This window comes from Mytilus edulis, chromosome 5 (assembly GCF_963676685.1).
Source record: "Mytilus edulis chromosome 5, xbMytEdul2.2, whole genome shotgun sequence".
Taxonomy (NCBI): Eukaryota; Metazoa; Mollusca; class Bivalvia; order Mytilida; family Mytilidae; genus Mytilus; species Mytilus edulis.
Genome location: NC_092348.1, coordinates 51,840,398 through 51,865,718, shown reverse-complemented (window position 1 = coordinate 51,865,718; position 25,321 = coordinate 51,840,398). Strand labels below are relative to the sequence as shown.

General features: G+C 34.0%; 1 protein-coding gene across 3 annotated transcripts in view; it reads right to left on the bottom strand.

The window, feature by feature from the left end:
• Window positions 1–25,321, bottom strand: part of LOC139525464 (importin-4-like) — a 371,591-nt gene that overhangs the window by 288,560 nt on the left and 57,710 nt on the right. For all 3 annotated transcript variants that reach the window (XM_071320816.1, XM_071320818.1, XM_071320817.1), the window contains exons 5-6: window positions 9,433–9,565; window positions 3,239–3,375 (exon numbers count right to left, since the gene is read on the bottom strand). In XM_071320816.1, the coding sequence (XP_071176917.1) occupies window positions 3,239–3,375; window positions 9,433–9,565 (270 nt within the window). The remainder of the gene's footprint in view (window positions 1–3,238; window positions 3,376–9,432; window positions 9,566–25,321) is intronic.

The following is a 25,321-nucleotide window of genomic DNA, read 5'->3' as shown; positions in this document are numbered from 1 at the left end:
TCTCATATCTATTGACATAATCTCACCAAATATAATAAAATTGAGAATGGAAATGGGGAATGTGTCAAAGAGACAACAACCCGACCAAATAAAAAACAACAGCAGAGGGTCACCAACAGGTCTTCAATGTAGCGAGAAATTCCCACACCCGGAGGCGTCCTTCAGCTGGCCCCTAAACAAATATATACTAGTCCAGTGATAATGAACGCCATACTAATTTCCAAATTGTACACAAGAAACTAAAATTAAAATAATACAAGACTAACAAAGGCCAGAGGCTCCTGACTTGGGACAGGCGCAAAAATGCGGCGGGGTTAAACATGTTTGTGAGATCTCAACCCTCCCCCTATACCTCTAACCAATGTAGAAAAGTAAACGCATAACAATACGCACATTAAAATTCAGTTCAAGAGAAGTCCGAGTCTGATGTCAGAAGTTGTAACCAAAGAAAATAAACAAAATGACAATAATACATAAATAACAACAGACTACTAGCAGTTAACTGACATGCCAGCTCCAGACTTCAATTAAACTGACTGAAAGATTATGATTTCATCATATGAACATCAGGCACAATCCTTCCCGTTAGGGGTTTAGTATCATACCATCATAACATATATGAGAAGAACATAACCTGTGTCATAAGTTGTTTCTTGGGTTGGAACATACTTTGGCAATTACAGATATACTTAAAATTTTATGAAAAACAAGGAAAATCAAGAAATTTTACAAATTATGCAAATTTTGTCATGGTTTGTTGCCATGGTAACTCATTAAAAATGTGAAATTTGATTTTATTTTTGGAATACCTTTTATCTGAGTCTGCAGTTTGGACACATTTAAGAATATGTATGAAAACTTTTTGATTGCTGTAATATTTGGGCCAAATGAGGACTTTAGTGCCCCTACTCCTTTATTAGAGAGCCGTGGTGTAGTGGTTAGTGCATTGGACTACTAACACAAAGGTTCCTGGTTAGATTCCCGTTTCGGAGTTTTCGGCTTCCCCTTGACACCATTTGCAAGTATGGTCTTGAGGAATCGATGATAGTCCGTCGGAAGGGGACAATAAATGGCTGAACCGTGTTAAGAGAGCCACATCTCTGGCACGTAAAAGACACCCTTGTAGATTTCGAAAAAAGAGCAGGCTAATGCCGCTACAAGGCAGCATGCACTCGCACCCGTAAAGTGGAAAGAGTTTAATATCAGTTGCAAAACTTGTTTCCCAATCCGCTATAAATAAATATGTTTAACTCCTTTATTAATGTTTAAAATACACATTATATTAAATTTTTAAAAATGGTCCGGTTAAACGTTTAGTGTTTTTAGTATTCGATATTCGGTCATTCCATCATTTAACATTTAACACTAGTTAAAAGATTAAGACTAGTGTCACAGTGCATGGTTTAGAAAAATGGTCTTATATAGGGGAAGTTATGACGTTGCTAGCATTAATTGTTATTTTCCCGACCCTGAGTTCATGGACCCATCTTTTTTAAAATGCCATTTGATTTGATTATGTAAGAAGATTGTGTGCCAATTTTCCTGAAAATGTTAATAGTGCATCTTTTTTTAATTTGATTAATATACAGCAAAAAAAGATATTTTTTTCTACATTAATGAACATTTGATAAATATGAGTTATTTGAAAAAACAAAATGCACAAATTTAAAGGACATATGCATCTATATAAAATATAATTTACAAATAATTTAAAAAAAAACAGATTGTGTTTATCTTTAAAAACAAAAAAAGTTCTGTATCTCTGTCCACAAATCCCAATTTTGAGCAAATAAATCAAATTTCAACCTCATTTTACTAAAAAAAGTAGCACATGAAGGTATATTTTTTCTTAGGCCAACTAAAATTAATTAGTAGATTTTCATCCAAATTTTTCAAAAACATGGGGCGGGTGGGAGGATTTTATTTTTTAAATTTTATTTCATATGAAACCCTTGTCACAAGTTCTTCATACCGCGGGGTATATGCTAGTGCAAAACCAGCTTGTCTAATGTTTATACAGGCTGTATAAGGAATCCTACACTATTTTTTAAACTTTTAAATAAAAATCCCTGATTGACAACCACTGTTATACATGTAATTGCCGCTTTAGAAACCTATTTATAGTATACATCAAAAAGAAGAGAAATGCTCTCTTTAGTTGGACTATACCTACACCAAATTTATTTTGCTTTCTAAGCAATGATTTGTAGTCCCCATAAAACCAATAAAATGTATTGGTATGTACAATTGTATGCAACACAAGTATTATGAGTACAGAACAAAATGTAAACTCAGTGTTGAAAGTAATTAATATGATGCAAAACATGACCTTAACCAAAAAGTAGTAGTTGTTTAATGACTAAATTGAGGGTATTGGGACAGTTACAGTGGGTGTTTGCTGTTTGTCAACAAAAACAACAGCCATGGGTAAATATAAGGGCTTGTTATAATTAAAATCAGCGGCGTGTTTGTCGACTTTTTCCTCAATATAAGGTCATAAATCAAACAAGTTCGTGCTTGTGTCAATATCTTTAATCCAGTCATGTGTTTTGTACCAATTTGTTCTACGATTCCTGCGCTCTGCGTATCATTCACAGTCCAAATTTCCTGACACAAAGTCATTGTGTAAATAATAAATAAAGAAAAAACACGGTTTTCGATTCACTTGTGACTACCGCAATTTGCGTTCAATGACAAGGCGTTTACTCGTAACTCGAATATTTCATGCCCTTCTCGTTATCAATCTCTACTCTCGGTAGATGATATTGTCATCATAGAGCAGCAGAATGTGTCGACTTAATCATTTTCGTTAGATTACTCGAAGAAATACAAAAACGAAATTTGAAACAGGAAGTGTTGAATGAAACGAAATTATCGATGGTTCCCGGTAATGGACATGAACAAAATCCGGAAATCGTATTTTTGTTAAATAAAAAAAATCAGGGCGGGACGATTTCAGAGGGGCGGGCGGGGATGAAAATCTAGCAATTAATTTTAATTGGCCTTACATATTTGATCTATATAGGCAAAAAATAGCCTAAAATGGTTTGGACCAACATCCCCAAAATCAATCCCAATTTTCCTTTAGTGGTATTGAAGCTTCTAATTAAATTTCATAGAGATTCATTCACTTAAACTTAAGTTATGGCCGAACACCAAATGTGTCTTTCGACGACGCAGACGACGACGACATCATACCATTATACGATCCCATACGGTCGTATAAAAACTGACTTACCTGACCACATAGTATGGTACAAACTGGTTTTCATTATCAGATATAACTTCTGACAGTAGCTGCAGAAGAGACACAAGATGAGGCTTTAGTTGTTCTGCAGCAGATGATGACACGGTGTATAACAAATACATTCCTGTCTGTAAAAAAAAGTAACCTCCAATTATTCACTTAGTTTATTTAAACACAAAGTAAAGGATACTTATATCATTAAAGTTAAACAAATACTAGAAAAGAAGCGTCGAAAGAAAAATCATTTCGCGCTATCCAAAACAACAACGGACATTCGTAAGTAGACTACGTAAAACGAAGACACAAACATGCATTTTGTTCGATTTCAATTGCGTTCTCTTGAAAAATGCAAGCTCCAATGAAAGTTCAAAACAGCAAGTCCCTTATCAAATGTCAAAATCAAAAGATCAAACACATCAAACGAATGGATAACAACTATCCTATTCCTGACTTGGAACCTGATTTTTATAGTTAGCCAAACCTCTCACTTGCAGTGTATGACAGTCGCACAAGACAGCAAAATCGAAACGGCGTCATACTGAACTCGTATTTATTCGGGTTATTTCACACACTGCTCTTACTAAAGAAATTAAGACATCAAAAATGTATCCTTCGATCCATAAAATCTATCTTATCATTTCAAAAGACACTAGAATACACCAGCGAAATAGCGGGCATATACAGCTTGTGAACGGTTGTAGGATGATTTTTTGTAAAAGATATTATGTATGGAGAATTACATAAAATGTATCTCCCTTTTTCCAAAGTCCGATATTTGTTTCCTATCTGTTAAATTCAATTATATTCGTGTTTCTGGCCTACGACCCCAATTCTTCTCCTTTGCAACAATGCTTCTTTTGGTAAAAGTCAAATCAAATTAAAAATTTGGACCGTTTCAAACATGAAATAAATGTAACTGCTTATAGATATATACCCTTATTAGTCTAAAAAATATGCTTCTATGACAATCCATCAGTACTTATTTTTTGAGAGCCTTATTAACATGCCAATGGTAGGATTTGAATCATGTATACATGACTAATACCGACTAAGGCTTATTTGAGGGGTTGTCGATCGGAGGGGTCCTGATCCCGAAATCCCGGGCTTAAAACCATTAAATCCCGAGATGCAGAATTTAAAGAAATTAATATCCCGAAATCGAAAAATATATTCCCGGATCTCGTAAGGATCAATCCCCAAATCCCGAGCTTAAAAACACCCGATCCCGACGCCCCGAAAAAGGTCCTCCCTCCCTCTAATCTCTACCTTACTTTTATTTTTGCCAAATCACTATTTTCCCTTTTAACAATAAATTTTTATGCCCCAATTATGGGCATAATGTTTTCTAGTCTGTGCATCCGTGCATTCGTTTTTGTTTGTTCGGTCGTCCGTCTGTCCCACTTCAGGTAAAAGTTTTTGGTCGAGGTAGTTTTAGATGAAGTTGAGCATGTTTTATTTATTTTAATATATATGCAAGTGGTATGACCCCTTCAATAGTAAACATTTCAAAGAAAACAGTAAACAGAATCAGGGACTTTCTACACTAACATAGAAATTCCCAGAGAGTCTATATATTAAAGTAGTATAATCGTAGTTTACATGTAGATAAACGCGAAAAATATTTGTCCTCTCTAAGGAAGTATAATAGTTGTGATTTTTGCGATCTAAACACCATGATATGGAGAACGCTCTACAATTGGTTGTACTTGTGTCACATGTTTTACTTTTTTTAATATAAATGCAACTGGTATGACCCCTTAAATAGTAAACATTTAAAAAAAAAAAAACAGTAGACAGAATACAAAGAGTCTCTATACATTAAAGTAGTATTATCGTAGTTTACATGTAGGTAAACGCGAAAAATAATTGTCCTCTCTAATGAGGTATAATAGTTGTGGTTCTTGCCATCTAAACACCATGATATGGAGAACGCTCTGATTGGCTTATCTATTTTTCATTTTTGTTATCTATCATACAATTGGTTGTATTTGTGCATGCAGTGATCTGGAAGGATTTTTTCACTATGGGCCCAGGGCCCCCCAAAAATAAATTCAATGGGCCATTTTAAAAAATAATGGGCCATGTTGTCAAATGAGTGGGCCATTTAAATTGACTACTGTAAAAAAAAAAGTATCAGTATATTTGTGCAAAGAGGTGGTGGTACTTACCTTTATGATTTTAAATTATATTATGGATATTGTTCCTGTGATTTTGTAATTTCAATTTCAATGAATATACAATAAGTTATTTTAACTTTCTCTAAACCGGACAATATTTAAGATAACCTTTATTTACAATATTCAAACTGGTTTTGTTGCCTTGTACATGTTCATGTTTTTTTTTGTACATTAAATTTGGGTCTTCGTCGAAACCATACTTATTCCAGACCGTTGACGTTCCGTATCAGAGGACATTTCTGGCATTTCCTCTGCACTTCTTTTATTATTATAACTTCATGACAATGACAAGACTAACAGTAGAGAGTATCATTAATTGATAGAACAAAACAACAATTCGCTGAAGTCATGTTTACAAAATGTCAAAACGAGCCAAAGACCAAAAAATGACAAGGACAGTTAAGCGACTTTTATGGAGACAAAAACTATATTCATTAAAAGGCTTTGGGGTTTTTCAATCGAAATAATAGCAAGCTAAACTAACTTAAAAGATTATAATTAGAGATAAATCTCGTCTTTACTAGCCAAATTTCACAAATTTAAAGTTGTTTATAAAAAATTATATCAAGAATGATGGTTAATTACGTTTTTTGGGTAACCAGTTAAACCGCATGGTTCTATTATTACCATACGAAAACACCCGAGACGTTAAACCGCATGGTTCTATTACAATAGGAAAACACCCGAGACGTCCCAAAAATATATATCATTGGAGACACATTACATAATTGTGTATACACACATGGCGGTACGGAATACGATCGGAAATCCATTTGACGATATCTAAACGTTTCGAAATGAAGTGAAAAATATCGTGCGCCACGTGGGCGCTCACATTTGTCACTATATGCGCCATTTCTGGTCGATATGCGCTATAGGCGCAGGGCGCACGTCCTTCCCGATCACTGTGCATGTTTCAAACAGGAAGTCTTATCTATGACTAAAAGTCAGTATGATGACGGAATCCTTTTTTGTCGTTTTTCTCCCAAAATAACTCAATCTGAATAACCATAAGAATAGATGACAAATGCGACTATGCATGTTACCTATAGGACACAGAGGCATGATGATTGATTTATTGTGGAAGGAAGAGAAGCGACACACAAAATGAGGTCTTCTCGTTTAATAGTATAGATGTGCAGACTAGATGTGACGTCCAATTATGCTTGTGGATCATTCATAATCTGAAAGTCCAATAAAACTTTAATATTTGACTTAATTGAGGGTTATGAACTAGATATAAGTTCTAAGAAGCCTATATTGCACAATATATATTTAAAATGTCTTTAAGTCTAATATAAATTACACCCAAGACTAGAGTGCACATTTTACAGAAGCTTACATTATCAATGATTTAAAGTAAACTAGGAGCTCTCCAGAGCCTGTGGATCTCACTTTGGTCTATGTGCATAATTAACATAGGACGCTCTCCAACATTGCAAGCAAGATTAGAATTCATGGCAAAATACTCAGTTTTCAATTTGATGATCTAGCATTAAAGATCATTTGGTTTGTTTAGTTTCTCTCTATCTTCTCTAGTTTTTGCTCAAAATACATAAAGGGTAAAGAAATCCTCATTTTTGTACAGACTTAAGGTTGCACTTTGTAAATACAGCTGTTTCTCAAAACACGCCTCTTTTGGGGAGATCTTGAATATTCATAGAAAAATAATTTTGTTTACATACTGGTTCCCAGTTATGCTCTCTGTTTTCCATCTCACAGAGACATAACTTTGGAATGTTACCAGTAAATATACATGTGCATATTGTTTACATTGAAATCTGTGGTAACCTTTCATTCGAGGTAGGGGAAGTTAAGAAAATAAGTGTTAGTTTAAACTCTGAGAAGTTCAGGGCATATAAACGTTGAAAATTTGCTGCACAGCCCTATAATTTGACCTTTGAAAAAAATTGTGGTGCATATGAACTTTTAATTCTAGGATAAGATTTTCAAAACTTCATAGTAAAAGTGGTACAGTTTTAGCCTAAAGGAGTTCCAATGGGAAATTGTATTGTCAATATTTACAGAAATGCAACCTTAAAGGTCTTACAACTCAACAATGATAAAAGCGAAAATTGTGAAAATCTAACTTAACCTTCATTAAAAAACAGGAAACTACATATCTTAATATGAAAAGATTTTGTCAAAGCATTATCAAGCTTTTGCTTGGACAACTCTCAATGGATCACTTTTCACTATTTAAAGGTCAAACACTTTGACAATGACAAAACCGACCGTGCAAGGGCTGTATAGCCAGTCAAGGTCGTTAAAAACTTCCATTTGTGTCAATGACAAAAGCTAAAATCATGAAAATCTAATTGATCTCCATTTAGTCACAGGAAATAACATATCATAATTTGAAAAGAATTCATCAAAGTGTTTTCTTCTTAATGAGCGGACTCTGTTTGGCAGTCAACCACCCTCAGTACATCCCCACATTAACATATCTGTCAACCTGTGACGATGAAAATGCAGGTTATGACCTGCATTGAAGAATGAAATCTCAGGTCATAACGCGTATGAACTTTTTCGAGCTGAATTTCAGTAATTAGGGGACATTTTTTTTATAATTTAAATAAAAGTTTCCAAAACTTTATTAATCATTATTTCATTGCATTTTGAAAAGCTTTTGATAAATTTGTGACACTTTATCCTCTTCTTTGGTTAATGTTTTTATTGACATTTCTACATTGTTCTATATGTATAGTATTTCACCCTCAAGTTGTGACTGGCTCTTTTTAATTATTTGTAGAAAGTTGTGACAGGCTCTTTTTAATTATTTGTAGAAAGTTGTGACTGGCTCTTTTTAATTATTTGTAGAAAGTTGTGACTGGCTAATCAGTCTTTGCTCTACGGTAGCTCCAATTTACTTTCGTAATTAGAGTATAGTAAAATAAAGTAAACAGTTGAATAATTTTCAACTTTATTTTTATAATTGTATTAAGTTATGAATTAAATGAAAAGTTATATTTCAATATGTATTTAAATTCTATTTGTAGTAGATTTGATCTTTTTCACCCCAAAAAACGTAAATATAAGGAACAATTTTGAATGGTGACAAAAAAGGGGGAGTAACTCAGTTGAAAAATGTTTGTAAAACGTGACAACAGTGAAATTTATTTACGACCTAAAGCTAAGGTAATTGGTGTTAATTAACAATGTGTTTGACAACAAAGCTGTCAAGTGAAGCCATGCACTTGATGGGTCACTTAATTTGACAGTTTACACAGGTAGCTGAACTTCTGTTGATGAAAGAATTACGAATTTGCCGGTATTTCAAAGAAAAATCACTTATGAAATCATTCTCTAGGCTTAGAAATCCAGGTGAAAACGGGTCATTTTTGGAATTCCCGGGTTGTTCAGTGACCCGGCGGGTGTCCTGGGTGATCCCTCAGAATTGTGAGAATCTCGTGTCACACCCGCAAAATACGGGTCAGTTGACAGGTATGACATTAATAACCGATTTTTCCTTTGAAAACACGGTTAAAAAGGATGAGCACGGACTTTCGAAATTGTCTAAGACATTGGTGATATAAACCTATTCTACAAATATCTAGCAAAAATTTTTACAGGTTAGAAGCTTACAAGACCGGAGGGACATGCATGAAATATTTGCCACTGGATGCAACCAACAATATCTTAATTATGCATAAGGGTAAAAACACATAAAACAAGGAATTCATTGTGATCAAGCAAGTTGCTAATGAAAAATATTACCACAAGAAAAAAACTGCAAGAAAGGAATAAATGTTAATAAAAAAAAATAATAATAAGGGTTTGAACCACTTTTAGGAGCACCTGAGATCACCCCTAGTTTTTGGTGGGGTTAAATGTTGCTTATTCTTTAGTTTTCTATGCTGTGTCATGTGTTCTATTGTTTGTCTGTTTGTCTTCTTTTATTTTTAGCCAGGCGTTGTCAGCTTTTTTTTCGATTTATGAGTTTGACTGTCCCTCTGGTATCTTTCGTCCCTCTTTTACATGCAATAACTATAACGGATTTATATTTACCTCCCTATCTCCTGGATTCTGACTTTTTGTATAAGCTGTTAGAAACTGGAAAAGTTGTGGCCATTGGTTCTTGGGTAAATCATGTTTTGCAACAGTTGCAACAACCTGTGCAATTGCATTCCTGACATTTTTTCTGAAACAGTCATTTTGTAATTGTATAGAACAGTTTAAACACATGCTTTTTCCAAATATATCAATAGTGCAAATGCTTATATATCTTGCCTGCTTTGCCTGTCATAATTGAATTTGTGTTCAAAATGTGCAATATGTGAGCTTTTTGATACTACAAGTATCACATAAACTTAACATTATCGATGATCAATATAAAAAGGTCAGATTAACCCTGCTAGACAAGCATGTACACATTTCAATTGCCACACACCAAACTAGAGGCTCTCTTAAGAGCCTGTGTCGCTCACCTTGGTCTATGTGCATATTTAACAAAGGACACAGATGGATTCATGACAAAATTGTGTTTAGGTGATGGTGATGTGTTTGTAGATCTTACTTTACTGAACATTCTTGCTACTTACAATTTTCTCTATCTGTAATGAACTTGGCCCTTTAGTTACAGAGGAAAATATTTTGTAAAAACTTACCAAATTAATGAAAATTGTTAAAAATTGACTATAAAGGGCAATAACTCCTTAAGGGGTCAACTGACCATTTTGGTCATGTTAACTTATCTATAGATCTTACTTTGCTGAACATTATTGCTGTTTACAGTTTATCTCTATCTATTTGGCCAGGTGAGTTAAAAAAAGTTGACCTTTAGTCTATAATTAATGGTCTGATTAACAGACAGAAACATGAAATAAGGTCAAGGTCAGATTACAATCAATCTTTTCTCCAAATATAGCTGCCATATTGACAATTCATGACTTAAGTAAATTTGCTTAAGGTGGTAACCAACACTTTCACTAAAATTAATTTGGCTCGTTTAATTTTCATAAAATTTTGACAAAGTATTTACTTTGACTCAATGAGAAGCTGAATATTCCTTTTACAACACAACGTAATTAAAACGTTTAGCTGACTTTACAGAGTTATCTCCCTGTAGTGTTAGGTACCACCTTAAGAAATATAACAGATCTTAAAAATGCATATATATAAACACAAGAGTGCACACACTGAAATGTCTCGCCTTCTTTACTAATCATTGATATTATGTTGGGAGTCTCAAATATAAAGCTTTATTACAACTGTCACATAAACTTAACATTTACCAAGAAATCTAAACATGGACCAATGAACCATGAAAATGAGGTCAATGTCAGATGAAACATGCCAGGCAGACATGTACAGCTAACAGTTCGTCCATACAACAAATATTGTTGACCTATTGCTTATAGTTTTAAAAAAAACACAAAAAAAAACACAAAAACTTAACAATGAGCAATGAACCAAGAAAATGAGGTCAAGGTCAAATAAAACCTGCACGACTGACATAAAAATCATAAAATATTTCCATACACCAAATATAGTTGACCTATTGCACACAGTATTAGAAAAAAAGACCAAAACTCAAAAATTTGACCACTAAACCATGAAAATGAGGTCAAAGTAAGATGACAGTGTCCTGCCAGCTAGACATGTACACCTTACAATCATTCCAAAGTCCAAAGCTAGTTATTTCGGCAAAAAATTAGTGGAGCAAAACAAAACTTGAACTTGACTTGTAACTCATCATGGTTAACTCACATATCAAAAATCAGCCATATATCTGAAGGCGTTTAGAAAAAAAGTCTGCATAACTGTGATTTTCAACAACTTCTCAAAGTCCGAAAACCGTAATTTCGGCAAAAATTAGTGGAGCGGAACAAAACTTAAACTTGATCTGTAACTCATCATGGTTAACTCACATACCAAAAATCAGCCCAATATCTGAAGGCGTTTAGAAAAAAACTCTGTATAATGGTTTGTTGCGTAATGACGGAATGACGGAATGACGGAATTACGAAATTTAGGAATTTCAGACAAGGGTAAAACTATATGGCACCGACAACTTCATTGCGGGGCCATAAAAAGACCAAAACACAAAAAATAACTATAACCACTGAACCATGAAAATGAGGTCATGGTCAGATGACACCTGCCAGTTGGACATGTACACTTTACAGTCCTTCCATACACCGAATATACTAGACCTTTTGCCTATAGTATCTGAGATATGGACTTGACCACCAAAACTTAACCTTGTTCACTGATCCATGAAATAAGGTGGAGGCCAAGTGACAACTGTCTGACAGGCATGAGGACCTTGCAAGGTACGCACATACCAAATATCCTATTACTTATAATAAGAGAGAAATTAACATTACAAAAAACCTTTTTTCAAGTAGTCACTGAACCATGAAAATGAGGTCAAGGACATTTGCCATGTGACTGACGGAAACCTTGTAACATGAGGCATCCATATACATAGTATGAAGCATCCAGGTTTTCCACCTTTTAAGAAGTTAGCTAAAGTCGCTGCCGCCGCTGGAACACTATCCCTATGTGGAGTTTTCTGCGAGGCTCGACAAAAACCCTAAACTTCAGAACCATATAAAAGAATTGGTTCTATCATGGAATCAAATAATTTCAGTTGCAAATCTATAGGAATGTTTTCGTTTCTAACAATAGTATGTATAAAATGCATAGAATTTTGAGCTTGATCAATAAGTTTCTTTGTGGTACCTAAAAAGTACCGTTATATTTAAAGATAAAACCTAAATAAGAAAATTTTCAACAATCTCAAGTTCTCTTGTCTTGTAATAGAAATTTACTGAAAAATGCTTCGTTGAGCACAGCCTGATACGACCTGAACAGTTGGGGCAAATTTGGACACAATATTCAAGCTTGATACTACAGTATCTGAATTTTGATTGTGATCAAAATTTTGCCATAATATAGGTTTCTGACACAAAATAAATGTGATCAAAGATTTTACAAATTTAATGCACAATACTGTGCAATTGAAGATTTCTTCTTGAAACTTTTCAAAAATGTTGAAAAAAATATTGGAACCCCCTTTTCAAACTTTTTGAATCCCCCTTGGAGCATTGACCAGCAAACTCAATCGAAGTCTTTCCTTTGTAGTATGGAACAATTTTAGAGAGATTCATACACTTTCACATAAGTTATTATCTGGACACTTTAAAACTGTTGTTTTGGCTCTTTTTTTGCACTTAATTCCTGCACGTTAGAAAATTTTAACAAAACCATTGTAAGGGAGGTAACTCTAATGGAAAAAAAAGAAAAATACATCATAAGGTATTAAATAGAAAATGACCTCATAGTCATGGCAGAAAATAAAAAACCTTGATCAGCAAACTTTAATAGTTAAATATCTAATAATGAATTCCTTCATCAAACCAAACCCCATTTAAGTACATCATAAAAGTATTAAATATAAAATGACATCATAGTCATGGCAGAAAATAGAAAACCTTGATCAGCAAAATTCAATAGTAATATAAAAAAAAAATCCTTTATCAGCATTTAACACAAGCTCTAAAATAAAATTGACAGTTAATCACCTAAAAAGAATACAACATTTCTTTATCAACACAAGAGTGCACACACTGAAATGTCTCGCCTACTTTACTAATCCTTGATATTATGTTGATAGTCCTTAATATAAAGCTTTATTACAACTGTCACATAAACTTAACATTAACCAAGAAAACTAAACATTGACCAATGAACCATATGAAATGACGTCAAGGTCAGATGGACAATGCCAGGCTCTTCCATACAACAAATATAGTTGACCTATTGCTTATAGTTTAAGAAAAATATACCAAAACACAACCAGATGCTCCGCAGGGCGTAGCTATATACGACCGCAGAGGTTGAACCCTGAACCGTTAGGGCAAGTATGGACACAACATTCAAGCTGGATTCAGCTCTAAATTTGGATTGTGATTAAATAGTTGACACAGCATAGGTTTCTGACACAGAATGAATGTGTTCTAATGAACTTAAAATTTTTGTTTCTCTTAGAGCAATTCACTATGCTGTTGAATATTAATCCTCTCAAAAAAATGTTTGAAGAAATTTTCTTTTTTATTTATGAAATTTCAAATGAGAAAAATTGAACCCAATTTTTTTAATCACATCCCCCTTTCCCTTATTCCAAAACTAATCTCAATTAAAATTTCTAATGGAGTTTGCAACAATAACTACTCATTTAAATACATCATAAAATATTAAGATGTAAAAAAACTGCTTGTTATCACTGAATGGTAAAGATTATTTTAATTTATCAGTTGGTAGTAAAAAGTGAATATACATTGTATATTGTATATAACAAAGATTTAAGTTGATTCTGAACAAAGAAAGATAACTCCAATTAAAAAAAATCTTGCTATTGCACAATATTTTGCAATTAGATATTTCTTGCTTACTATTCTGGACAAAGAAAGATAACTCTAATTAAATTTTTTTTTGATATTTCACAATATTGTGCAATTAGATATTTCTTGCCATTGCGCAATACTGTGCAATTGAAAAGACTTGCTATTGCACAATACTTAATATAATAATTTTAGATCCTGATTTGGACCAACTTGAAAACTGGGCCCATAATAAAAAATCTAAGTACATTTTTGAATTCAGCATATCAAAGAACTTCAAGATTTCAATTTTTGTTAAAATCAGACTAAGTTTAATTTTGGACCCTTTGGACTTTAGTGTAGACCAATTTGAAAACAGGACCAAAAATGAAGAATCTACATACACAGTTAGATTTGGTATATCAAAGAACCCCATTTATTCAATTTTTGATGAAATCAAACAAAGTTTAATTTTGGACCCCGATTTGGACCAACTTGAAAACTGGGCCAATAATCAAGAATCTAAGTACATTTTTAGATTCAGCATATCAAAGATCCTAACTGATTCATTTTTTGTCAAAATCAAACTAAGTTTAATTTTGGACCCTTTGGACCTTAATGTAGACCAATTTGAAAACGGGACCAAAAGTTAAGAATCTACATACACAGTCATGACAGTTAGATTCAGCATATCAAAGAACCCCAATTATTCAATTTTGATGAAATCAAACAAAAGTTTAATTTTGGACCCTTTGGGCCCCTTATTATGTTGGGACCAAAACTCCCAAAATCAAACCCAACCTTTCTTTTATGGTCATAAACCTTGTGTTTAAATTTCATAGATTTCTATTTACTTATACTAACGTTATGGTGCGAAAACCAAGAAAAATGCTTATTTGGGTCCCTTTTTGGCCCTTAATTCCTAAACTGTTGGGACCTAAACTCCCAAAATCAATACCAACCTTCCTTTTGTAGTCATTAACATTGTGTTTAAATTTCATTGATTTCTATTTACTTAAACTAATGTTATTGTGCGAAAACCAAGAATAATGCTTATTTGGGCCCTTTTTTGGCCCCTAATTCCTAAACTGTTGAGACCAAAACTCCCAAAATCAATCCCAACCGTTCTCTTGTGGTCATAAACCTTGTGTCAAAATTTCATAGATTTCTATTAACTTAAACTAAAGTTATAGTGCGAAAACCAAGAAAATGCTTATTTGGGCCCTTTTTGGCCCCTAATTCCTAAAATGTTGGGACCAAAACTCCCAAAATCAATACCAACCTTCCTTTTGTGGTCATAAACCTTGTGTTAAAATTTCATAGATTTCCATTCACTTTTACTAAAGTTAGAGTGCGAAAACTAAAAGTATTCGGACGCCGGACGACGACGACGACGACGACGACGACGACGACGACGACGACGCCGACGCCAACGTGATAGCAATATACGACGAAATTTTTTTCAAAATTTGCGGTCGTATAAAAACTTAGCACTGAGCAATGAACCAAGAAAAGGAGGTGAAGGTCAAATAAAACTTGTACGACTGACATATAGATCATAAAATATTTCAATACATCAAATATAGTTGACCTATTGCATACAGAATTAGAAAAAAAGACCAAAACTCAAAAACTTAACTTTGACCACTGAACCATGAACAATAGGTCAAGGTCAGATGACATCTGCCAGCTAGACATGTACACCTTACAATCATTCCATAAAACAAATATAAACCTATTGCATACAGTATAAGAAAAACAGACCAAAACACAAAAATTTAACTATAACCACTGAACCATGAAAATGAAGTCAAGGTCAGATGACACCTGCTAGTTGGACATGTACACCTTACAGTCCTTCCATACACCAAATATAGTAAACCTATTGCATACAGTATAAAACTAGAGGCTCTCAAGAGCCTGTATCGCTCACCTGTTAATGTGTTTACTGATGTCGGCCATCTTTGTTGGTAGGCGGGGTCATTATACACTCTTTTTAAAAATAGATACCCTAGTATTATGATTGTGGCCAAGTTTGGTTGAATATGGCCAAGTAGTTTTAGAAAAGATTTTTATACAAGTTATAAAAATGAGGAAAAGTTGTTTAATATTGACTCTAAAGGGCAATAACTCCTTAGGGGGTCCTCTAACAATTTTGATCATGCTGACTTATTTGTAGATCTTACTTTGCTGAACAATATTGCTGTTTACAGTTTATCTCTATCTATAATAGTATTCAAGATAATAACCAAAAACTGCAAAATTTTCTTAAAATAACCAATTTAAGGGCAGCAACCCAACAACAGGTTGTCCGATTCAACTGAAAATTTGTGAGGGGATATATCTTATTCTGATGGACATTAAAATCTTGAAAGATTTGCCCTAAATGTCTTCAAAGATATAAAGCAAAAACTGCATTTTACCACTATGTTCTAATTTTAGCCATGTAGGCCATTTTGTTTGGTAGGCTGGGTCATCGGACACATTTTTTAAACTATAAACCACAATGATAATTGTCGCTAAGTTTGATTAAATTTGGCAAAGTAGTTTTAGAGAAGAAGATTTTTAGAAAAGTTACAAAAAATGATAAAAAGTTGATAAAAATTGACTATAAAGGGCAATAACTCCTTAAGGGGTCGACTGGCAATTTTGGTCATGTTGACTTATTTGTAGGTCTTACTCTGTTGAACATTATTGCTGTTTACAGTTTATCTCTATCTATAATAGTATTCAAGATAATAACCAAAAACTGCAAAATTTCCTTAAAATAACCATTTTAGGGTCAGCAACCCAACAACAGGTTGTCCGATTCGTCTGAAAATTTCAGGGCAGATAGATCTTCACCTGATATACAATTTTACCCATGTCAGATTTGCTCTAAATGCTTTGGTTTTTGAGTTATAAGCCAAAAACTGCATTTTACCCCTATGTTCTATTTTTAGCCATGGCGGCCATCTTGGTTGGTATGACGTGTCACGCAACACATTTTTTAAACTAGATATCCCAAGGATGATTGTGGCCTATTTTGGTAGAACTTGGCCCAGTAGTTTCATAGGAGAATATTTTTGTAAAAGTTTACGGACCACGGATGACGGACGCAGGACGACGGACGACGGACGCCGGACGCAGGACGACGGACGACGGACGCCAAGTGATGAGAAAAGCTCACTTGACCTTTCAGGTCAGGTGAGCTAAAAACAGACCAAAACACAAAAACTTAACTATAACCACTGAACCATGAAAATGAGGTCAGGGTCAGATGACACCTGCCAGTTGGACATGTACACCTTACAGTCCTTCCATACACCGAATATACAAGACCTATGGCTTATAGTATCTGAGTTATGGACTTGACCACCAAAACTTAACCTTGTTCACTGATCCATGAAATGAGGTCAAGGTCAAGTGAAAACTGTCTGATTGGCATAAGGACCTTGCAAGGTACGCACATACCAAATGTAGTTATCCTTTTACTGATAATAAGAGAGAATTTAACATTACAAAAAATCTTAACTTTTTTTTCAAGTAGTCACTGAACCATGAAAATTAGGTCAAGGACATTGGACATGTGACTGACGGAAACTTTGTAACACGAGGCATCTATATACAAAGTATGAAGCATCCAGGTCTTCCACCTTCTAAAATATAAAGCTTTGAAGAAGTGAGCTAATGCCGCCGCCGGATCACTATCCCGCTCAATGTTTTGCTTGATGTAGCAATTCACTTTGCTGTTGCAAATTGAATCCCCCCCTAAAAAAAATTCTACCCCCCTTTTTTCAACACCCCACCCTTTTCCTAAACAATTCCACCCCACCCAAGCCCACCCCACCCCACCCCACCCCACCCCTTAAAAAAATTTTATTACCACCACCCTTTTTTTACAAAATATTTGTATCCCACCCCACCCCCACCCTTGTTCAAACAACCCCAATCAGAAAATTTAAATAACAATTTACCCCCCTTTGTTTTTACAAAATATTGTTATCCCCCTCCATAATTTCATTCCCCCTCCCCCCCTTTTTTACCTCCTCCTAACAAAAAATTCTTTCCCTCAAGTTTAGTCATAATCTCCAAATTTACTTTGGAATTTGCAACCATAATTACCCTTTAAATAAGTCTAACAAGGAATATGTCCAAAGTACACGGATGCCCCACTTGCACTATCCTTTTCCATGTTCCATGGACTGTGAAAATTGGGTAATAATCTAATTTGGCATTAAAATTAGAAAGATTATACTATAGGGAACATATGTACTAAGTTTCAAGTTGATTGGACTTCAATTTCATCAAAAACTACCTTAACCAAAAACTTTAACCTGAAACTCCCACTTTCATTTTCTATGTTTAGTGAACCGTGAAATTGGGGTCAAAAGTCTAATTTGGCTTTAAAATTAAAAAGATCATATCATAAGCAACAAGTGTACTAAGTTTCAAGTTGACTGGACTTCAGCTTCATCAAAACTACCTTGACCAAAAACACCAACCTGAAACTCCCCCTTTCATTTTCTATGTTCAGTGGACCGTGAAATTGGGGTCAAAAGTCTAATTTGGTTTTAAAATTAAAAGGATCATATCATAAGCAACAAGTGTACTAAGTTTCAAGTTGATTGGACTTCAGCTTCATCAAAAACTACCTTGACCAAAAACTTTAACCTGAAACTCCCACTTTCATTTTCTATGTTCAGTGGACCGTGAAATTGGGGTCAAAAGTTTAATTTGGCTTTAAAATTAGAAAGATCATATTATAAGCAACAAGTGTACTAAGTTTCAAGTTGATTGGACTTCAGCTTCATTAAAAACTTCCTTGACCAAAAACTTTAACCTGAACGTACGAACGGACGCATGGACGAACGAACGCACAGACAGACGGAGGCACAGACCAGAAAACATAATGCCCCTCTACTATCGTAGGTGGGGCATAAAAATATACCAGATGCTCTGCGGGGGGCAGCTTGATACAACCGCAGAGGTCAAAACCCTGAACAGTTGGGATAAGTATGGACACAACATTCAAGCTTGGTACAGCTCTGAATTTGGATTGTGATTAAATTGTTGACACAGAATAGGTTTCTGACACAGAATGAATTTGGTCGAAGTAGTTATCAATAGTTCCAGGATTATAATTCAGTACGCCAGACGTATATTGAACTTAAAAAAATTAAATTGGAAATTTAACTATTATGGTCCAATATCCAAAAACATGGTTAGATTCAGCATATATATCAAAGAACCCCAATTAATCAATTTCAGATGAAATCAAATAAAATTCAATTTTGGACCCTTTAGAACTCATTGTGGACCAATTTGATAAAAGGGCCCAAATATCAAAAAATCTAAATACATGGTTAGATTCAGCATATCAAAGAACCACATATATTCAATTTGTGATGAAATCAAACAAAGTTAAATTTTGGACCCTGATTTGGACCAACTTGAAAACTGGGCCCATAATCAAAAATCTAAGTACATGTTTACGATGATGACTATGTGATACCAAAAAAACGACTGAAAAAAGTTTAATTTTTTAGGTCAAATAAAAATGACAAACAAAACCCCCCTTTAGGCTTTATTTATTTTGCTTTTCTGCAATACATTAAACTAGAAAAATGCTAATTTGGGTCCTCTCAATCCCAACCCTCCTTAAGTGGTTATAAACCTTTTGTTTAAATTTCATAGATTCCTATTTACTTATACTAAAGTTATTGTCCTGAAACAACAGGGCAGATCAATAAAAACCTGATAAACATTTCAATCTGATGTCAGATTTGCTTTAAATGCTTTAGTTTCAAAGTCACAAAATGCATTTTACCCCTATATTCTACCTTTGGCCATGTCAGCCATATTGGTTGGCGGGCGGGTCATCGGAAACATTTTTTAAACAAGATACCTTAATGATGATTGTGGCCAAGTTTGATTAAATTTGGCCCAGTAGTTTCAAAGGATAAGGCTTTTGTAAAAGATTTCAAAAATTTATGAAAAATTGTTCAAAATTTACTATATTAACAGGGCAATAACTCCTTAAAGGGTCAACTGACAATTATGGTCATGTTGACCTGTTTGTAAATCTTACTTTGTCGAACATTTTTGCTGTTACAGTTTATCTCTATCTATAATAATATTCAAGATAATAACCAACCAAGTGCTCCGCAGGGCGCAGCTTTATGCAACCGCAGAAGTCAAACCCTGAAGGCTGAACAGTTGGGGCAGGTATGGACACAACATTCAAGCTTGAAACAGCTCTGATTTTGGATTGCGATCAAATTATTTACATAAAATGAGTTTCTAACACAAAACAAATGTCAAGATCATACAAATCTATTGCACAATATTGTGCAATTAAAGATTTTTTCTTTTAACTTTTCATCAATTTAGAATTTGAGAAATTTGAAGAAAAAAAATTTACAACAACTACCACCCACCACCCCTTTTTTGCAATAAGTCCAAAACCTAACATTTCTTTATACATAATATACAAGTAGTGTCAGGGAGGTAAATCCGAACATACCCAACATTGTATGTTAAATGTTTTAGAATTACCTCCCTTACACTGCTTTTAAATTGTGTTAATTGTCCATTCATGCACTTAAACATAAGTTATTGTTTGAAAACTACAAAAACGATTGTTTTGGGCCCCCTTTTTGTTCCCTAATTCCTAAACTATTGGGACCGTAACCCCCTAAATCAATCCCAACCTTCCTTTAGTGGTATTGAACCTTCTTGTAAACCAGATGCTCCGAAGGGCGTAGCTTTATACGACCGCAGAGGTTGAACCCTGAACGGTTGGGGCAAGTATGGACACAACATTCAAGCTGGATTCAGCTCTAAATTTGGATTGTGATTAAATAGTTGACACAGCATAGGTTTCTGACACATAATGAATGTGTTCTAATGAACTTAAAATTTTTGTTTTCTCTTAGAGCAATTCACTATGCTGTTGAATATAAATCCTCTCAAAAAAATGTTTGAAGAAATTTTCTTTTTTATTTATGAAATTTCAAATGAGAAAAATTGAACCCAATTTTTTTAATCACATCCCCCTTTCCCTTATTCCAAAACTAATCTCAATTAAAATTTCTAATGGAGTTTGCAACAATAACTACTCATTTAAATACATCATAAAATATTAAGATGTAAAAAAAACTGCTTGTTATCACTGAATGGTAAAGATTATTTTAATTTATCAGTTGGTAGTAAAAAGTGAATATACATTGTATATTGTATATAACAAAGATTTAAGTTGATTCTGGACAAAGAAAGATAACTCCAATTAAAAAAAATCTTGCTATTGCACAATATTTTGCAATTAGATATTTCTTGCTTACTATTCTGGACAAAGAAAGATAACTCTAATTAAAAAAAAAATTGCTATTTCACAATATTGTGCAATTAGATATTTCTTGCCATTGTGCAATACTGTGCAATTGAAAAGACTTGCTATTGCACAATACTTAATATAATAATTTTGGATCCTGATTTGGACCAACTTGAAAACTGGACCCATAATAAAAAATCTAAGTACATTATTGGATTCAGCATATCAAAGAACCCCAAGATTTCAATTTTTGTTAAAATCAGACTAAGTTTAATTTTGGACCCTTTGGACTTTAGTGTAGACCAATTTGAAAACAGGACCAAAAATGAAGAATTTACATACACAGTTAGATTTGGTATATCAAAGAACCCCATTTATTCAATTTTTGATGAAATCAAACAAAGTTTAATTTTGGACCCCGATTTGGACCAACTTGAAAACTGGGCCAATAATCAAGAATCTAAGTACATTTTTAGATTCAGCATATCAAAGAACCTAACTGATACATTTTTTGTCAAAATCAAACTAAGTTTAATTTTGGACCCTTTGGACCTTAATGTAGACCAATTTGAAAACGGGACCAAAAGTTAAGAATCTACATACACAGTCATGACAGTTAGATTCGGCATATCAAAGAACCCCAATCATTCAATTTTTTAAAAGTTATTGTGCTAAAACCAAGAATAATGCTTATTTGGGCCCTTTTTTGGCCCCTAATTCCTAAACTGTTGAAACCAAAACTCCCATAATCAATCCCAACCGTTCTTTTGTGGTCATAAACCTTGTGTCAAAATTTCATAGATTTCTATTAACTTAAACTAAAGTTATAGTGCGAAAACCAAGAAAATGCTTATTTGGGCCCTTTTTGGCCCCTAATTCCTAAAATGTTGGGACCAAAACTCCCAAAATCAATACCAACCTTCCTTTTGTGGTCATAAACCTTGTGTTAAAATTTCATAGATTTCCATTCACTTTTACTAAAGTTAGAGTGCGAAAACTAAAAGTATTCGGACGACGACGACGACGCCAACGGGATAGCAATATACGACGAAAAATTTTTCAAATTTTGCGGTCGTATAAAAATTATAGAGATCCATACACTTAACACAAGTTATTGTCTGTAAACTAGAAAAATGCTTCTTTTTGGCCCTTTTTTGGCCCCTTATTCCTACATATTCGGAAAAATTAACCCCAAACTGATTCCCTGTGTTATATGAAAACTTGTGGTACAATGTCAGAGAGATCCATACAGTTACACACAAGTTATTGTCTTGAAACCAGAAAAATGCTTGTTTTGGCCCCTTTTTGGCCCTTAATTCCTGGACTGTTTGCCCAATAACCCCGTAAAATAAATCCCAACCTTCTATTTATGGTATTAAACATTGTGGTACAATATCAGAACAATTGAAATCAATCCCAAGCTTACTTTTGTGGTTATAAACATTGTGTTAAAATTTTATTGATTTCTTTTTACTTATTCAAAAGTTAACTGGAAACAATCTGTCTTCGTACGATGACGACGATGACGTGATACCAATATACGACCAAAATATTTTTTAATTTTTGCGGTCGTATAAAATCTGCAAAATTTCCTAAAATACCAATTCAGGGGCAGCAATCCAACAGTTTTTCTGATTCGTCTAGAAATCTCAGGGCGGATAGATCTCAACCTATCGTGGGTAAAATTTAATGCCCCTTCTGCTACAGTGATTATAGTTGGGTTAATGCCTTCTGTCTTAGCCCATATATAAGTTTTATTCCCAGTGGGAATTAATTAAATCCAATTTGATTTCTTGTGTAAAGTGATGACAGAAAGAGGAACAGACAAACAGGCTGTGCCATTAGCCACTAGACCTATGCTCAAGTCTTGTGAAAAATTGATTCTTGCTAGGGAAAATATTAAGAAATTTTATTTACTTTTAGAAGTAAAATATTAAAAATTCTGAGTCAAACTAGGAAGCTGGAAAGGTTTTGGCACAGACTGTATATATGGACAGACGGATGGATGGACAGACATTCGTAAACAATAATACTTCCTGTCTTTGGCATATGTATAATAAAATGCATCGCTGAGCGCAGCTTATTAAGACCCATGAGGAAATTTTTACCAGAAGGTTGGGATTAATTTTAGGGGATATATTATTATTATTTTTATTAATATTATTATTTACATTACTTATATAGCGCTTATCTAAATAAACATTTACTCTAAGCGCTTTACAATGCATAACAAACAATGATACAAGTACATATATATATATAAACAAAATTATTTTAAAAAAAAATTTTAAAAATCTATTTGTCAATGTTTTAATAGAATCAACATAGAAACTGTAAAAAATATAACTCAATATATATGAAAATTCAAAATTAATACATGGTACTAACAATTTAGGATTAAGGGGTAAAGAGGGGCCAACAATAAGCATTTCTGTAGTTTCCCAATAAAAACTTGTGTATAAAGTGTATGGATCTCTGAAATTGTACCACAACGTTCCATATAACAAAAGGAAGAATGGGATTGAGTTTGGGGGTATTTCCTAAAATGTTCAGGAATAAGGGACCTAAACTAGAGGCTATAAAGAGCCTGTGTCGCTCACCCTGGTCTATGTGCATATCATAAACAAAGGACACAGATAGATTCATGACAAAATTGTGTTTAGGTGATGGTGATGTGTTTGTAAATCTTACTTTATTGAACATTCTTGCTGCTTACAATTATCTCTATCTATATTTAACTTGGCCCAGTAGAGTATTTCGTAAAAATTTACAAAATTTACAAAATTTATGAAAATTGTCGAAAATTGACTATAAAGGGCAATATCTCCTTCACATGCTAAGGGGTCAATTGACCATTTTGATCATGCTGACTTATTTGTAGGTCTTACTTTGCTGTACATTATTGCTGTTTACAGTTTATCTGTATCTATAATAATATTTAAAATAATAACCAAAAGCTACAAAATTTTCTTAAAATCACCAAATCAGTGGCAGCAACCCAACAACGGGTTGCCTGATTGGTCTACAAATTTCAGGGCAGACAGACCTAACTTATCGGATAAATTTATCCTTGTCAGATTTGCTCTAAATGCTTTGGTTTCTGAGATATTAGCCAGAAACTGCATTTTATTGAACAATAGATGACTTAGAGGCTTCCAAGAGAGAATGGAAGTTCGTAACTACCAAACATCATTACGGTCACGTGACGCCATTGGTCAATTCTTAAAAGCAAATCTCCAAAGTTTTTTACAAAAATTACCTAATTAAGAGTTTCGTATGTGTAGGAAAACAGTATATTTAGTGCAGGAGCTAACAGTATTTCTTTTGAAGTGAATTTTACGTGTGGATGTACTTCTAAACAGAAGAATTTATTGGATTTATTTATGAAAACAGTTACGCTACAATGGAGACGGCCGAACAAGGCCACACGTCCAAGATGGACAATTCTCCTCCAAATGAGGAAATGATAGATGCAATAAAGAAAAGGACTCGTGAGATTCATCGAGTAAAAACTGTGAAAGCCAGTGAAACACCACAAAGGCCTGTGCAACAAGATGTTGATGAAACAGGACCAAGTGATATTAATAATATTGGGGAAAGGTCAACCGGAAATGACCTTACAATGCAAGCATTGTGGGATAAAATATCGAACATGGCCGATGTCAACAAATGGCAAATAGAATCTCATACAGAGATCATTGCCCATTTGGCTGCAAATATGCTTACTGTGCAGGATGCGGTTACGCAGAAAAATGTTCATAAGACAAAAGGCAGATAGAATCTCATACAGAGATCATTGCAAATTTGGCTGCAAATATGCTTACTGTGCAGGATGCGGTTACGCAGAAAAATGTTCATAAGACAAAAGGCAGATAGAATCTCATACAGAGATCATTGCCAATTTGGCTGCAAATATGCTTACTGTGCAGGATGCGGTTAAGCAGAAAACTGTTCATAAGACAAAATCAAACACTAATACATAAAAGGATAAAGATGACAATGAGGTTAACCTTATAAACAATAACAATCAAAGTGATCTGTCGGATAATAGACTGGAAGATATTTCCGACGATGACGATGATGAGTTAAATGTTGATGATATTGTTGACGCTAATGGCAATGCGGAGAATAAGGCATTTCTAGACTAAACTAGAAAAATGTATGAAGAACGGAAGAAATTTGGGGACAGTATTGATAATCAGATGGCCAAATTAGTGGACCAGGCTATAAATAAGCCAATGAAAACAGAGACACTAAC